Source organism: Bufo bufo, chromosome 7 (genome assembly GCF_905171765.1).
Source record: "Bufo bufo chromosome 7, aBufBuf1.1, whole genome shotgun sequence".
Taxonomy (NCBI): domain Eukaryota; kingdom Metazoa; phylum Chordata; class Amphibia; order Anura; family Bufonidae; genus Bufo; species Bufo bufo.
Genome location: NC_053395.1, coordinates 231,728,691 through 231,744,575, shown reverse-complemented (window position 1 = coordinate 231,744,575; position 15,885 = coordinate 231,728,691). Strand labels below are relative to the sequence as shown.

Below are 15,885 nucleotides of genomic sequence, written 5' to 3'. Positions count from 1 at the left end.
GTGGAGAAGAATCCTAGAGTGTCAGCTAAAGACTTACATTTGGCGGAATACCCTGAATCAAATACCCCATCATTGAGAAGTAACAGTGCACTGTGAAGAAAAAGTTTTTTCATCGCTTCCTAGGAACAAGGACCTGAAGACGTCATCAACCTGTGCCGGAGAGGTATGCGATCCTCACAGTGAGTCATACCCTGCAGCCAGCTGAGAGACACGTGGGACGCGGCTAACTCCAGAGCCGGGACGCCGGCGCATATTGTGGAGTGCGAACCCACCCAGCAAGCAGAGGTACGCCGGCTAAGGTAAGCCCACACAGTGGGTCAAAATTTATGAAACAATAATATCAAGACACCAGGAGAAAAAGCATTAAGAGCTGCATTCTAATATCTAATACTGTCACAATTGTAACAACATCGTGGACATAAAAGGAAGTGTATCGTTTCAACAGAGACTGTCATATATATTAAGAGCTACATTATAAAACTGAACATCGTCACAATTATAACAACATAAAAGGAAGCGTATCCTTTCTACAGAGACTGTCATATATGTGGAGTTTTATTCCGGAACTTTCAATCTACCCAGCGACAAAATAGCACTCACTGTGCATTTTTTCTATATAGGACCAAAAACATAGTATTTTATTTTGCTTGGCCCAATGTTTTATGTCAATGTGTTTTATATAATAAATTGCAGAGAATCACTATCTGATTAGGCGGAGGTTGGCTATCAGTCACTCCCTTTTCCTACAACAAGGCTGCAATCTGAAACTAATGTGAATGATTGAAGTACCAGCCACGACCAAAAATCAGAACTGATTGCTCTCTATCTTTTTAGAAGAATATTTTATGTTGAAATTGAAATTGTATTTGTATTTTCAGCTTCAATAATTTTTAGTAATAAATTGTGTCCTATACCTCCTTATATGAGTGCCCATTCATACTTTACTTTACATATGATAACATCCCTGTTAGCGAATCTACGATACGTAAAACACTAAACATGAGTGGATTTCATGGGAGGATACCACAGAGGAAGCCACTGCTGTCCAAAAAAAAAAAATTGCTGCACGTTTACAGTTTGCACAAGAGCCCCTGGATGTTACACAGCAGTACTGGCAAAATACTCTGTGGACAGATGGAACCAAAGTGGAGTTGTTTGGAAGAAACACACAACACTATGTGTGGAGAAAAAGAGGCACAGCACACCAACCTCAAAACCTCATCCCAACTGTGAGGTATAGTGGTGGGGGCATCATGGTTTGGGGCTGCTTTGCTGCGTCAGGGCCTGGACGGATTGCTATCATCAAAGGAAAAATGAATTCCCAAGTTTATTAAGACATTTTGCAGGAGAACTTAAGGCCATCTGTCCACCAGCTGAAGCTCAACAGAAGATGGGTGTTGCAACAGGACAACGACCCAAAGCATAGAAGTAACTCAACAACAGAATGGCTTAAACAGAAGACAATCCGCCTTCTGGAGTGGCCCAGTCAGAGTCCTGACCTCAACCCGATGGAGATGCTGTGGCATGACCTCAAGAAAACGATTCACACCAGACATCCCAAGAATATTGCTGAACTGAAACAGTTCTGTAAAGAGGAATGGTCAAGAATTACTCCTGACCGTTGTGCACGTCTGATCTGCAACTACAGGAGACGTTTGGTGGAAGTTATTGCTGCCAAAGGAGGTTCAACCAGTTATTAAATCCAAGGGTTCACATACTTTCTCCACCTGCACTGTGAATGTTCAATAAAAACATGGTAACATTTAACTCTTTGTGTGTTATTAGTTTAAGCAGACTGTGATTGTCTATTGTTGTGACTTAGATGAAGATCAGATCACATTTTATGACCAATTTGTGCAGAAATCCATATCATTCCAAAGGGTTCACATACTTTTTCTTGCAACTGTATATATCTACGCCCCTCCCACAAATGCAGGCTGAGAAAACTCAGCCTTCTAATATGTACAGCTGGTATAAGTTATACATCTTCTTGTATATAGTGATGTGGACCATGCTGGTATAACCTAGGTATCTCCTGTATATAGTTATATATGTACAGCTGGTATAACCTGGGTATCTCCTGTATATAATTATATATGTACAGCTGGTATAAGTTATACATCTTCTTGTATATAGTGATGTGGACCATGCTGGTATAACCTGGGTATCTCCTGTATATAGTTATATACGTACAGCTGGTATAACCTGGGCATCTCCTGTATATAGTTATATACGTACAGCTGGTATAACCTGGGTATCTCCCCTATATTTTGATGTATATGACACTGATATCCATCTTGCCCATACCTTTCATATCCCTTTCTTACCTTGAAGTCTTTGAGGTCCAGCGCCGGCACTTGCATCGTACCATTGACTGTCACTTCGCTGTCAGCAAAATTCATGACCTGCAGAAAACTTTCTCCGGCTTTTGGAGCCACTGGAATTGTTTCCTGGTGATGAGAGAAATGTGCTGAGGACACTTTGTACAGACTCCTCAGTAACTCCTCCTGCCTCTGACAATAGGAGTTATAGAAACATGTTGTCCTAAAAATGACTTTTATGTCACATCAGTAGCCGATCCAGAGAATAGAATGGAGCCGACCATCAAGACTCAGGAGTCATTTGTGGGACAACCCTCCAATAACCTCATCAGGATGTGAGGCTGAGATACAGTATCACACAAGATAGGATTAGATACACGGTTCAGCAGACAGTATCACACAGGATAGGATTAGATACACAGCTCAGCAGACAGTATCACACATTATAGGATTAGATACACAGCTCAGCAGACAGTATCACACATGATCGGATTAGATACACAGCTCAGCAGGCAGTATCACACAGGATAGGATTAGATACACAGCTCAGCAGACTGTATCACACATGATAGGATTAGATACACAGCTCAGCAGACGGTATCACACATGGTAGGATTAGATACACAGCTCAGCAGACAGTATCACACAGGATAGGATTAGATACACAGCTCAGCAGACAGTATCACACAGGATAGGATTAGATACACAGCTCAGCAGACGGTATCACACATGGTAGGATTAGATACACAGCTCAGCAGACAGTATCACACAGGATAGGATTAGATACACAGCTCAGCAGACAGTATCACACAGGATAGGATTAGATACACAGCTCAGCAGACAGTATCACACAGGATATGATTAGATACACAGCTCAGAAGACAGTATCACACAGGATAGGATTAGATACACAGCTCAGCAGGCAGTATCACACAGGATAGGATTAGATACACAGTTCAGCAGACAGTATCACACAGGATAGGATTAGATACACTCTCCTATAATAAATTCACTTACTATGATTTTGATCTCTACCACTGTGGCCACTACGAACGCCAGGGCTGCTATGATCATACCAATTGCCATCTTGAGAATAGGCCTGAGGATGATGAGAGTGGTTACTCATTGTTGTATCATTCGACCCCCCTCTTTTTTCAGGGTCAGATTATTGCCCCGGTCGTCACTCACTTGAAGTTGATCTTGCAGAGTTTGACCAGAGGGTAGATGCCGAAGTCAAAGACGGGGATGAGGATGAAGATGAGGATAGAGTTCAGGATCTAATGGGGAGATGATCCGCGGGTTATCACCAGGTACCTCACAAGGCACATGCAGTGTACGTGGCGGCACAGTGATTGGCACTGGAGGACTCAGCACCCCCATAGCCATGTGCCCTGTGACTGCGGGGAGCCCCCATCATAGTCACTACTGGACAGACGTCACCGACTTTGGTACTTGTCTTCCAGAGTTGCAATCATAACTGTGCCAAATACACTGCAGTTTACCAGAATAGCAGAATTGTGGCTGCAGCTTTAGATGTGACTGGAGTGTAAGAGATGAAGTAACTCCAGATCACAAAGCTAAGGACTTACTGCAGCAGAATATCATATAATACGATATAATGGTGGAGTCACACATGATGGATATCCTTATTACAGTCCAGTTCACCCAGTAGTCTCATCTTACCTGTATCTGGTCGGGCTGAGCCACGAATCCTTTCTGCAAAGGAAATTAAGAAACATTAATGAGCCTGGGCGCCCATGTCCTATCGTGTGGAGATGCCCCCTATGACTGGGCGCCCATGTCCTGTCGTGTGGAGATTAGTACAGATGCCCCCTATGACTGGGCGCCCATGTCCTGTCGTGTGGAGATTAGTACAGATGCCCCCTATGACTGGGCGCCCATGTCCTGTCGTGTGGAGATGCCCCCTATGACTGGGCGCCCATGTCCTGTCGTGTGGAGATGCCCCCTATGACTGGGCGCCCATGTCCTGTCGTGTGGAGATCAGTACAGATGCCCCCTATGACTGGGCACCCATGTCCTGTCGTGTGGAGATCAGTACAGATGCCCCCTATGACTGGGTGCCCATGTCCTGTCGTGTGGAGATCAGTACAGATGCCCCCTATGACTGGGCGCCCATGTCCTGTCGTGTGGAGATCAGTACAGATGCCCCCTATGACTGGGCACCCATGTCCTGTCGTGTGGAGATCAGTACAGATGCCCCCTATGACTGGGCACCCATGTCCTGCCATGTGGAGATCAGTACAGATGCCCCCTATGACTGGGCACCCATGTCCTGTCGTGTGGAGATCAGTGCAGATGCCCCCTGTGACTGGGCACCCATGTCCTGTTGTGTGGAGATCAGTACAGATGCCCCCTATGACTGGGCACCCATGTCCTGTCGTGTGGAGATCAGTACAGATGCCCCCTATGACTGGGCACCCATGTCCTGCCATGTGGAGATCAGTACAGATGCCCCCTGTGACTGGGCGCCCATGTCCTGTCGTGTGGAGATCAGTACTGTGACGGACTGAACCGTCACTGGAGCTGCTGGAGAAGCCTGAGGGCCAGCCTCCTTCCTACAGACTATGGACCGAGAACTATGGAGACCCCCTCAGACCTTTTGGGGTTACAAGGAACTATGAACCCTGATTTATGTGTGTAATTTATATGCCACATATTTCCTATTGCCCATTAAAAAGGCATGGTGTGGATTCAGCAACACAAAAAGGGTTAACTCTGCACTGAGACTCCCACTGATTGTGTTAGTGATGGGATTAAGATAGTTGATTATAATAGCAGCCGACTCCTATGATGCACTCAGGAGATAATCCCATTTTCTAATCCATATTTTATGCTATTGTATATTTTTTATTTATCATTGAAGTAACTTATTTATGCTGCTATGTCACATTAGATAGTGCTGTTATTTATTCTATACACTGCTGTGTCATATCTCTAAATATATATTTTAATAAATAATTAAATATTTTAATAATCACATCTTGATTTTGGCTACATATTCAGAGTGCCAGGTCTTTTTCTCTGATTATAAAAGCAGCAGACTCCTATGATACACTCAGGAGATAATCCCATCACATGTGTCTCCTCTTCCCATTCATTCATTATTGAGGGGGTGAAGATATCTGTTTGCATGTTCATTGTTGATTGCGTCACAGACAATGCCAGTGTGTTTGTTAATTGCGTCACAGACAATGCCAGTGTGTTTGTTAATTGCATCACAGACAATGCCAGTGTGTTTGTTGAATAGGGTTAGTTTTTTGTTTAAACTGTACAGGATTGGCTGCTATGTCATGTCCTCAGTATGTCATGTGTATATAAGTCAATGCTGTGTGTTCAATAAAGAGTTCCTGTTTTACCCTTTATCATGTTGAGGCTGGTGTTTGGGTAACTGATCGATACTGGAGATTGCTATACGCTGAAGATTTGCTATACTCCCCTGGATATACTATTAGCTCTTTTAAGAGTTGTTCCTGGTTCCTGTGGTGGTTTTGGTGTAGAGCGGAGTGCTTAGAGTCCTCGGGAAGCGCTAGGAGCATCCATCAACGGAGGTACCCGGTCGGGGTGCCAGGAGATCCGTTACATTGGTGGCAAGCAGTGGGATGGCATCCTAGTGCGAGGAGGAGCAGCTCGGAGACACCGTTCGTGGAACATATTGAGGGCAACGCTAGTATCCGTACAGCGCCCCTGGCTACAGCAGAATGGAAACAGCAGTGGAGTACGATGAGGGTGTCATGGATGACCGAGATACAGCCCGCAAAGGCATCTGGTACCAGGCACTGGGTATTGTGGAGTATCTGCGGGACGAGAGACTCCCCACGGAAGACCAGCGGTTGCAGAAGTGAGTAGCCCTGCGGATGCCCTTCCTGGGAGAGCAGCCCCGGGAGTAATGGGTAAAGGAATTGGAACACCTAGCATGGCAGGAGCTGTGGCTGGAAGATGCCTACCAGGCGCTCTGGTGGTATGGGGCACAGTACCTACCCAGGACAGCTGAGCATGACAAGCCGGAGGGAGAGGAGTTTGATGGTCCTGGCTTGTTATGGGAGAATTTTTCAGAGCTGGAGTTTGGGAGCCCTACACAAGCCCGGTTCAGGGACCTCCTTGAGTGGCGGGAGAGCAGGTATGACTGGGACGACACTCAAAAAATTGAGCAAGACCTGGTCCACCTGGTGACCCGGGAGATGGAGCTGGAACAGGACTACCAGGAGCTGTTCCACTCCAGTGAGAGGGCTCAGCGAGAGAGCAGAGTGTCAAACCCAGGTCCAGAGCCCTTCAGCTGGGAGGATATTGTGGAGGTTTACTGGAAAGACCCGACTGAAGTATCCCCTGCTTCAGTACCAGCTACAGAGGTAGGGGACCTCATAGACTGGTCCTGGGGGGAACCCCATATGGCAGGTGGAGATGGGACCGAGATCTCTCCACCGGCCCTACAGGGATGCTGGGCAGTCGGCACAGATCCCCAACGGCAGCCGGAGTTTCAGGGAGTAGGGACAGTCGGTCCTGCTCCCCAGCTGCAGTATGTTTTGTAGGGAGAGGAGAGCATTGTCTCCATTCCCCAGCGGCAGTGTACCTTGAAGGGAGAGGAGACAATCGGTCTCTCTCCCCAACCACAGGGGGACAGCACCCCTAACTCTTATGGTGCAGATGGGACCGCAGTCTCTGCACCAGGCCTACCGGGATGCTGGATGGCCGGTACGGATCCCCCACCAACCCCGCAGGAATGCCAGAAGGAGGTGGTAAGCAATCCCTCCTCTCCACAGCTGATCCGCAACAAGGTCCTGGCGGCAGGATTTCCTGACCCCATCCCAGTGGAAGAGCTGGCATCTGGGTAGAGCGCAGTTGGCCTCTGCCCTCCCCTATCCTCTTGTCCAGAGCCTGACTCCCCGCTTGCTACCCCAGCGGAAGAGCTGGCATCTGGGCAGAGCGCAGTCGGCCTCGGCCCACCAAGTACCTACAGCTCCAAGCTAGAGAACAACAATGAAGCAAGGAGTAGCAGATGCCCACTCAACAGCTGGGGACATACAGATCAGCGCCATGCCCCAGAGTTCAACAGGACCAGTGTTTGTTTATGGGTGGGCTACTCGACTAGCTCAGGCACCGACCGACAGGAGCTCAGGTACCTGGTTTGTCTACTGTTGGGAGGGGAGAAATGTGACGGACTGAACCGTCACTGGGGCTGCTGGAGAAGGGCCAGCCTCCTTCCTATAGACTATGGACCGAGGACTATGGAGACCCCCTCAGACCTTTTGGGGTTACAAGGAACTATGAACCCTGATTTATGTGTGTAATTTATATGCCACATATTTCCTATTGCCCATTAAAAAGGCATGGTGTGGATTCAGCAACACAAAAAGGTTAACTTTGCACTGAGACTCCCACTGATTGTGTTAGTGATGGGATTAAGATAGCTGATTATAATAGCAGCCGACTCCTATGATACACTCAGGAGATAATCCCATCACATGTGTCTCCTCTTCCCATTCATTGATTATGGAGGGGGTGAAGATATCTGTTTGCATGTTCATTGTTGATTGCGCCAAAGACAATGCCAGTGTGTTTGTTAATTGCGTCACAGACAATGCCATTGTGTTTGTTGAATAGGGTTAGTTTTGTGTTTAAACTGTACAGGATTGGCTGCTATGTCATGTCCTCAGTATGTCATGTGTATATAAGTCAATGCTGTGTGTTCAATAAAGAGTTCCTGTTTTACCCTTCATCATGTTGAGGCTGGTGTTTGGGTAACTGATCGACACTGGAGATTGCTATACGCTGATGATTTGCTATACTCCCCTGGCTATACTATTAGCTCTTGTAAGAGCTGTTCCTGGTTCCTGGTTCCTGTGGTGGTTTTGGTGTAGAGCGGAGTGCTTGGAGTCCTCGGAAGCACTCGGAGCATCCATCAACGGAGGTACCCGGTCGGGATGCCAGGAGATCCGTTACAAGTACAGATGCCCCCTATGACTGGGTGCCCATGTCCTGTCGTGTGGAGATCAGTACAGATGCCCCCTATGACTGGGCGCCCATATCCTGTCGTGTGGAAATCAGTACAGATGCCCCCTATGACTGGGCGCCCATGTCCTGTCGTGTGGAGATTAGTACAGATGCCCCCTATGACTGGGCGCCCATATCCTGTTGTGTGGAGATGCTCCATATGACTGGGCACCCATGTCCTGTCGTGTGGAGATGCCCCCTATGACTGAGCGCCGATGTCCTGTCGTGTGGAGATGCCCCCTATGACTGGGCGCCCATGTCCGGTCCTGGGGAGATCAGTACAGATGCCCCCTGTGACTGGGCGCCCATGTCCTGTCGTGTGGAGATGCCCCCTATGACTGGGCGGACATGGGATCTGTAGTCATGTAGAAGATAGAGCGCCCCTGCTGGTGAGGAATCTCTGCATCTCACCCCCAGCACTGGCACAGGGGAGCCAGGGGGTCATCACCCGCACCCCCATGTCTTGTAGGAGACACGGACCAGATGCTGCATCTCTTCTTTGCTGTCACTGTGATGTCTATGGAGAAGAGGAACTCCGCACTTATGGGGGAGGGCAATGATGAAGCCAAGCTGAACAATAACCCCCACTTTCCACAAAGGGGAAGAAACTGTCCAAGCAGATACTAGTGTACTGGCCCACCCCAGGACAGGCGGCGGGTGGCTGCCCAAGCCAGGGCCTCCCATTTCCTCGTTGGCTCCATAGCAGTTGATGCCTACAGGAAGGCTCCCGTCCTGACCTGCACCCGATATATGAGAGCGGGACGATCCCTATTCACACTCACAAAATCCAGGTTCATTCTTGAAGCCTGTAGAGTCCAGCGGGATCCCTGAAACAGAAGAGAAGGTTGTCAGGGTAAAATTAGAAATAGACATGTTGGATTATGGATCAGAGTATGTAAGGAAATCCACCTGGACTTGCCTTAGACGAGCCACCATTATATTTACCTGCTGGTCGTAGAGCGCCCAGAACATGGGCAGAGGGATGTACAGGAACAGGACCTTCGTCACCATCTTCACTTCTGTGATCAGTTTTTTCTGGAACAAAAGGGAAAGTCTGTAAAACAGATTGTACAAAGTAGAAGCAGCAGCTCCAGAGCTGAAATCTCCCAGCATCTGTACAGAGGCTCCTTTTCTGGGAAGTGTCATCTTTACACTGGACCCTGTACAGTCAGTGATGGAGGAAAAACTACCCCCCCCCCCCCTGTATTATAGGACCTCAGCACGGGGGTGTCTGGTCTATCCACTAGTTTGCTCACTGTTTCCATTAACAACTAGCAGAATTGTAAATGCAGCTCTGGGTGCTGTGTGAATGATCCCTTCTGCCCCTCATTTGGATATCCTTCCTTTGACTCCCCAGTAGATGGAGTTTGTCGCCTGATCATAGCTCCATAATAAGGTGTGACCCCCCAGCTGTACCCAGAGTTCCCAGCGTTCCGCAGTTTGAACCAAGCAAACATTTCAATCGTATGATGTGATGAATGGACTCCGTTACTGTATGGAGTATTGTATCCGGTTGCAGGACGCCGCTCGCTCAGCCATTGTTGGACTATAACCCTCATTCTCCCTGCACCATTGTAAGGTCTCTCAGATTTCCTGATCAGCGGACGGCGCGTACTCACCGTATACTTCTCGCTGGCCCAGTCCAGCCAGTGCTCCCTCTTGGGATGTTCTTTGGAGCGATGGTTCCAGCGGTTCTTGATGGCAAACTGAAATAAACCAGTGACATGAGGTGATCACCTATAGCACCTTACTACAGGGGCCCTCCTAGGGACCCCTCAGGACAAGTGCCTCTATCTGCCTGCTGAATAATCCAGGGGGCCCCAAGATAAGTGATCCACCGGGGCCCCCACATAACTGTCCGCATGTGATATATGTGACTCTGCCTGGGCTCTGTCTCCGCTATAACAGGGATGCTCAACCTGCGGCCCTCCAGCTGTTGTAAATCTACAACTCCCACAATGCCCTTCTGTAGGATGATAGCTGATAGCCTGGGAGAGGCATGTGTAGGATATAGCTGGGTGCTACTTTGCCCAGATTGTAGGCTGTAAGCCCAGGAGAGGCATGTTAGAGTAGGACCCATCTGATTAGAAGCCACCTTGTCGTCTGGTAGATGGGCCCGAAATATTTTTGATCAATTATATGCGCAAAGAGCTTCTAATTGCCCTTGCAGTAAGTATGGCCACCAAGCAGCTATTTTTTATTCAGTATTTGCTTATATCTTTGTGCAATTGACTAGCAGTGTGCTGTTACCTGTAGTTCTACTAATTCGGTAGCTGTAGGCTGTCAGGGAATGATGGGAGTTGTAGTTTTGCAACAGCTGGAGGGCCACGGGTTGAGCATGCCTGCACTATAATAAGAGCTTTGTGACTTCAGCTGTATGTAAGTGTATCCTCGGTGCCCGGGTGGTCTAGGGGCCCCCAGGTATTAGGGCTTGTGTGATATTGCACCTCTACAACCCCTATGGAGGTGTGCAGCGATATATCATGTATATACCAAGCGAGAAGAGAGGAAGCAAATTCTGCTCTATGGCAGTACCATCCACATAGCTCTGTTTTCTGTCACTGAATGGAGACATTCGCCTTCATCCTAAAATGGGAAACCCTTCAAATTCAGAATACTTGATGGTTTGTAACACTTGTATCCAGTCAACTCAAAACACAACAGCAGAAATCCATCACTCGTTTGTTACAGTGTTGCAGTGTAGACAATCGGCAGCACATAGCTCTTTCCTGTCCTGATGTTAGTTTGTTACAATGTATCAATGCAGTTAAAATGTATTTGTATGGAGTGAGGATTGTCTGGACTGGATACACTTGTAACAAAGCCTCAGTTGTGAGAAGTATTCGGTAACCTTCTGGATGCTTCCTATGATTATTACTCTCCGTGGAGGGATTTAGGCTCAGTTCACACTAGAACTTATGACGTAACCCACAACAGCGCGGATCCATCGTACAGCCGATACCACGGCCCCCAGTGACTTATAATGGGGGCGTTCAGGCTGTATTATTTGCTGTTCTTTCTGTCCGATCTGCCTCTGACCACAGTGTGAACAGAGCCTTTTTGTAGAGGAAGCCGGATGTCTCTGACTCTGGATGAATCCAATGAGTGAATTCTGTTTTGGAAACATTCTGATACATTGTTTCCATTCATGGTGGCGGCCCCTCCTCCACCAGAACTTACACCAATGCACTTGAAGACCGAGCCCAATATGTTCCCCTGCGGCGGATACTTCTGGTACATGCCGCTGCCGCTGACAAACACAACTAGAAGACAGGAGAAAGAAGAGTCAGTGGGGGAGGGAAGACGGACGGACAAAGTTCTCGAGACGTCCTGACGAGACCTGAGACACCTCTGTCTCTATGAGGTGAACTGGTCATTTGTGACAAACACACAGATGACACATTCATCGTGAAAACAGATCCACATTAGGACGCGGAGCGGAGCAGCATGGCGTCAGTGAGCTCTGGGCTGCGCAAGAGGCGGGGATTCACTTAGTGTTACCAGAAAAATACTGTCCCAGAGTCCAAATCTCTGACAACGTGACACACCCTCCACCCCCATACCACCACATAACCAGTCACATCTGTCATCAGGGGTTTGGTTGTCACTCAGCTTTCCAAGAAGCAGATCAGATGCCGCATTGAAGGAATTCAGAGTAAGTTAGAATACTTACTGAGTGCAAATAACATCACCGCAGCCGAGACTCCGAACGCCAACGCGTAGCAATCCGTGCCGAAACACTGGACGTCTCCTGCAAAGGAAGAGCAGAGTCAGCGACCAGCGACAGTTTCGGGGAGGGTCAAAGGGTTTAGCATCAGCTTGGACATAGTGTGACGGATTGGTGGATGACAGGATCCTGGGGTGCAGGAGCAGATCTAAGCTCAGTACCCACCTCGGAGCACAGGGGTCACAAAGGTGGAGATGAGACTCCCGGCGTTGATGGACAAGTAGAAGATGGAGAAGAACTTGGCTCTTTCTTGTACCTAAAAATAAGGCAAACATTTGGGTAAGAAAGCAACTACCAGGGCTGAAAAAAAGTATAGGCTCCCAAGGTCTTTAGATCTCACATGTTCTTCCTTGAACTGGTCACCTCCGAAGGCAGAGACGCACGGCTTAATCCCACCAGTACCAAATGCAATGGCGACCAGCCCGATGATAGACAGCGCCCTGCGAGAAATGGTTCAGGGTTTATACGAGGCTTGGTCGCCCAATGTTCCGGCCATACATGTCAGGAGTGTACTTACACGTGCACCTCTGTGTTCCCCACCGTTGGAATGGCGCCCACGGATTTGATCACATAACCAATGATGTACAGGATGGAGAGCCAAAATATGGTGCTGCAATAAGAGACAGAGGGTCAGGGGTCATACGGAGAGTCCTGCGATACACCACAGGGACGGTGACCCGTGCACCCATCGGTGTATTACTCTCATCATTTCCTATGGAGCCTACGCATCAACATGGACCCAAGAACATGGCCCTGCCCAAAATACACTGGAATGAACATGGTGATTCAGGAAGGCTCTTACTTGAATTTTCCCAGCCAAGCGTCAGCAATGGGGGCGCCAATAACGGGGGTGAAGTAGCAGAGACCACTGAAGGCGTGGTAGACGGTGGTGGACAAGTTCCTATCCCAGTGCAGATAATTCACGAAATACAGGGTGAGGACGGCTGGGGGGAAACAGACAGATTAATGGATGGCATGGAGAGGCCTCCGACAACAAGGAGAACATGGGGGCATCACCAGAAGCCCCACAGCTCAGAGGGGCTCTGGTTCCCTGGAGAGGAGGGATCTAAGCTGGGGCCCCTCATTCTCCATGGGCCCTATAGCTCAGGGGACGTTCTGCTGTATATGGTGGCTACAATTGTAATCAATATTCCTACCAGTAAAATTATATTAAAAAGCTCAATCACAACTTTGTAATATACAGGGAGTGCAGAATTATTAGGCAAGTTGTATTTTTGAGGATTAATTTTATTATTGAACAACAACCATGTTCTCAATGAACCCAAAAAACTCATTAATATCAAAGCTGAATATTTTTGGAAGTAGTTTTTAGTTTGTTTTTAGTTTTAGCTATTTTAGGGGGATATCTGTGTGTGCAGGTGACTATTACTGTGCATAATTATTAGGCAACTTAACAAAAAACAAATATATACCCATTTCAATTATTTATTTTTACCAGTGAAACCAATATAACATCTCAACATTCACAAATATACATTTCTGACATTCAAAAACAAAACAAAAACAAATCAGTGACCAATATAGCCACCTTTCTTTGCAAGGACACTCAAAAGCCTGCCATCCATGGATTCTGTCAGTGTTTTGATCTGTTCACCATCAACATTGCGTGCAGCAGCAACCACAGCCTCCCAGACACTGTTCAGAGAGGTGTACTGTTTTCCCTCCTTGTAAATCTCACATTTGATGATGGACCACAGGTTCTCAATGGGGTTCAGATCAGGTGAACAAGGAGGCCATGTCATTAGATTTTCTTCTTTTATACCCTTTCTTGCCAGCCACGCTGTGGAGTACTTGGACGCGTGTGATGGAGCATTGTCCTGCATGAAAATCATGTTTTTCTTGAAGGATGCAGACTTCTTCCTGTACCACTGCTTGAAGAAGGTGTCTTCCAGAAACTGGCAGTAGGACTGGGAGTTGAGCTTGACTCCATCCTCAACCCGAAAAGGCCCCACAAGCTCATCTTTGATGATACCAGCCCAAACCAGTACTCCACCTCCACCTTGCTGGCGTCTGAGTCGGACTGGAGCTCTCTGCCCTTTACCAATCCAGTCACGGGCCCATCCATCTGGCCCATCAAGACTCACTCTCATTTCATCAGTCCATAAAACCTTAGAAAAATCAGTCTTGAGATATTTCTTGGCCCAGTCTTGACGTTTCAGCTTGTGTGTCTTGTTCAGTGGTGGTCGTCTTTCAGCCTTTCTTACCTTGGCCATGTCTCTGAGTATTGCACACCTTGTGCTTTTGGGCACTCCAGTGATGTTGCAGCTCTGAAATATGGCCAAACTGGTGGCAAGTGGCATCTTGGCAGCTGCACGCTTGACTTTTCTCAGTTCATGGGCAGTTATTTTGCGCCTTGGTTTTTCCACACGCTTCTTGCGACCCTGTTGACTATTTTGAATGAAACGTTGATTGTTCGATGATCACGCTTCAGAAGCTTTGCAATTTTAAGAGTGCTGCATCCCTCTGCAAGATATCTCACTATTTTTGACTTTTCTGAGCCCGTCAAGTCCTTCTTTTGACCCATTTTGCCAAAGGAAAGGAAGTTGCCTAATAATTATGCACACCTAATATAGGGTGTTGATGTCATTAGACCACACCCCTTCTCATTACAGAGATGCACATCACCTAATATGCTTAATTGGTAGTAGGCTTTCGAGCCTATACAGCTTGGAGTAAGACAACATGCATAAAGAGGATGATGTGGTCAAAATACTCATTTGCCTAATAATTCTGCACGCAGTGTACTGTGTTTCCATTGCTCATAAGTTCCAAGATCTCTGCTTGCTGTCAACAATTAAGACCATTTTTCCTCATCCTGAAAGCCAGTATGGACTATTGCTTCTCCCAGCTGAGGGTTTGTTACAGTTGTATCTGTTGTAAACAATCCCCCTTGAAGTAAAACCACCAGCTGCACAAATCTCTTTAGTAGGCTGATAGTTTGTTACAATGTGTCAGTGCAGGTAACAATGTATCAGACTAGAGTCCAGGTTGATTTGCCGGATACAATTGTATCAAACCCTCAACTGTCAGATGAAGGGTTTTCAGCCTCTGGATAGAAACAGCGATGTATCCATTTATTGACAGCAAGCAGGGATTGTGGAAATGGTGAGAAAATGAAAAACACAGTCCAGTGCTGATTGTTTCTTCATTCAGTGGTTGGACGCCGGACCTTTAATGTCCGGACTGCAAGTGGGCTATACAACATGTACAGGCGGGTATGGACGTCATGTGCCAGCCTGCGCCCACATAGGGGTGCCCATAAACATTAGCTCGCCAAACCCGCAGGACTGACTATCTAGCGTATGTGTGTGGAATCCTGACTCAGGATGCCGCCTTTCACTGACAGCAAGCAGAGATCTTGAAAATTGTGAAACCGTAAAATACAAAGCCTTTGAGAAAGTCTCAGAGCTTCTCACTGCACAATGAATGGGTTTCGCTCGTCGCTCCCTAAACTTGTGACAAATGCAACAATCACTCTAAGTGCAGCCACTATTAACCTACATACCAGAACCTCCCAGTCCTGCCCCCACCGGGCCACGGACGCTGCAGGCGCCATCTACCTGAGATGGAGGAGTACCAGGGAACATCATTAGTATGGGGGGTAAATGGGGCAGCTGATGCTTGGAGATTGAGGGGGGGATAAATGGAGGAGGTAATGCTTGGAGGGGGGGGGCAGATTTTTCTCCTATACTGCTGAACTATGCTGGTTCAGCAGCCGGATGGTGCTGTTAAAGGGGTGGCAGGGCAGAAGTTTGTATGCAGGGCGAGGAATAGGTGGGGGTGCTGAAAAACCAAGGAGCTAAAAAT

The 15,885-nt window shown here is 47.6% G+C and overlaps 1 protein-coding gene across 1 annotated transcript in view; it reads right to left on the bottom strand.

Annotated features, from left to right (window-relative positions):
• LOC121008839 (solute carrier family 15 member 2-like) overlaps positions 1 to 15,885 on the bottom strand; it is a 70,301-nt gene that overhangs the window by 12,871 nt on the left and 41,545 nt on the right. The window contains exons 4-16 of the mRNA XM_040441540.1: positions 12,860 to 13,001; positions 12,575 to 12,667; positions 12,398 to 12,497; positions 12,223 to 12,313; positions 12,004 to 12,081; positions 11,511 to 11,593; positions 9,950 to 10,036; positions 9,276 to 9,365; positions 9,113 to 9,157; positions 4,005 to 4,037; positions 3,510 to 3,598; positions 3,339 to 3,420; positions 2,328 to 2,450 (exon numbers count right to left, since the gene is read on the bottom strand). Of these exons, the coding sequence (XP_040297474.1) occupies positions 2,328 to 2,450; positions 3,339 to 3,420; positions 3,510 to 3,598; positions 4,005 to 4,037; positions 9,113 to 9,157; positions 9,276 to 9,365; positions 9,950 to 10,036; positions 11,511 to 11,593; positions 12,004 to 12,081; positions 12,223 to 12,313; positions 12,398 to 12,497; positions 12,575 to 12,667; positions 12,860 to 13,001 (1,136 nt within the window). The remainder of the gene's footprint in view (positions 1 to 2,327; positions 2,451 to 3,338; positions 3,421 to 3,509; positions 3,599 to 4,004; positions 4,038 to 9,112; positions 9,158 to 9,275; positions 9,366 to 9,949; positions 10,037 to 11,510; positions 11,594 to 12,003; positions 12,082 to 12,222; positions 12,314 to 12,397; positions 12,498 to 12,574; positions 12,668 to 12,859; positions 13,002 to 15,885) is intronic.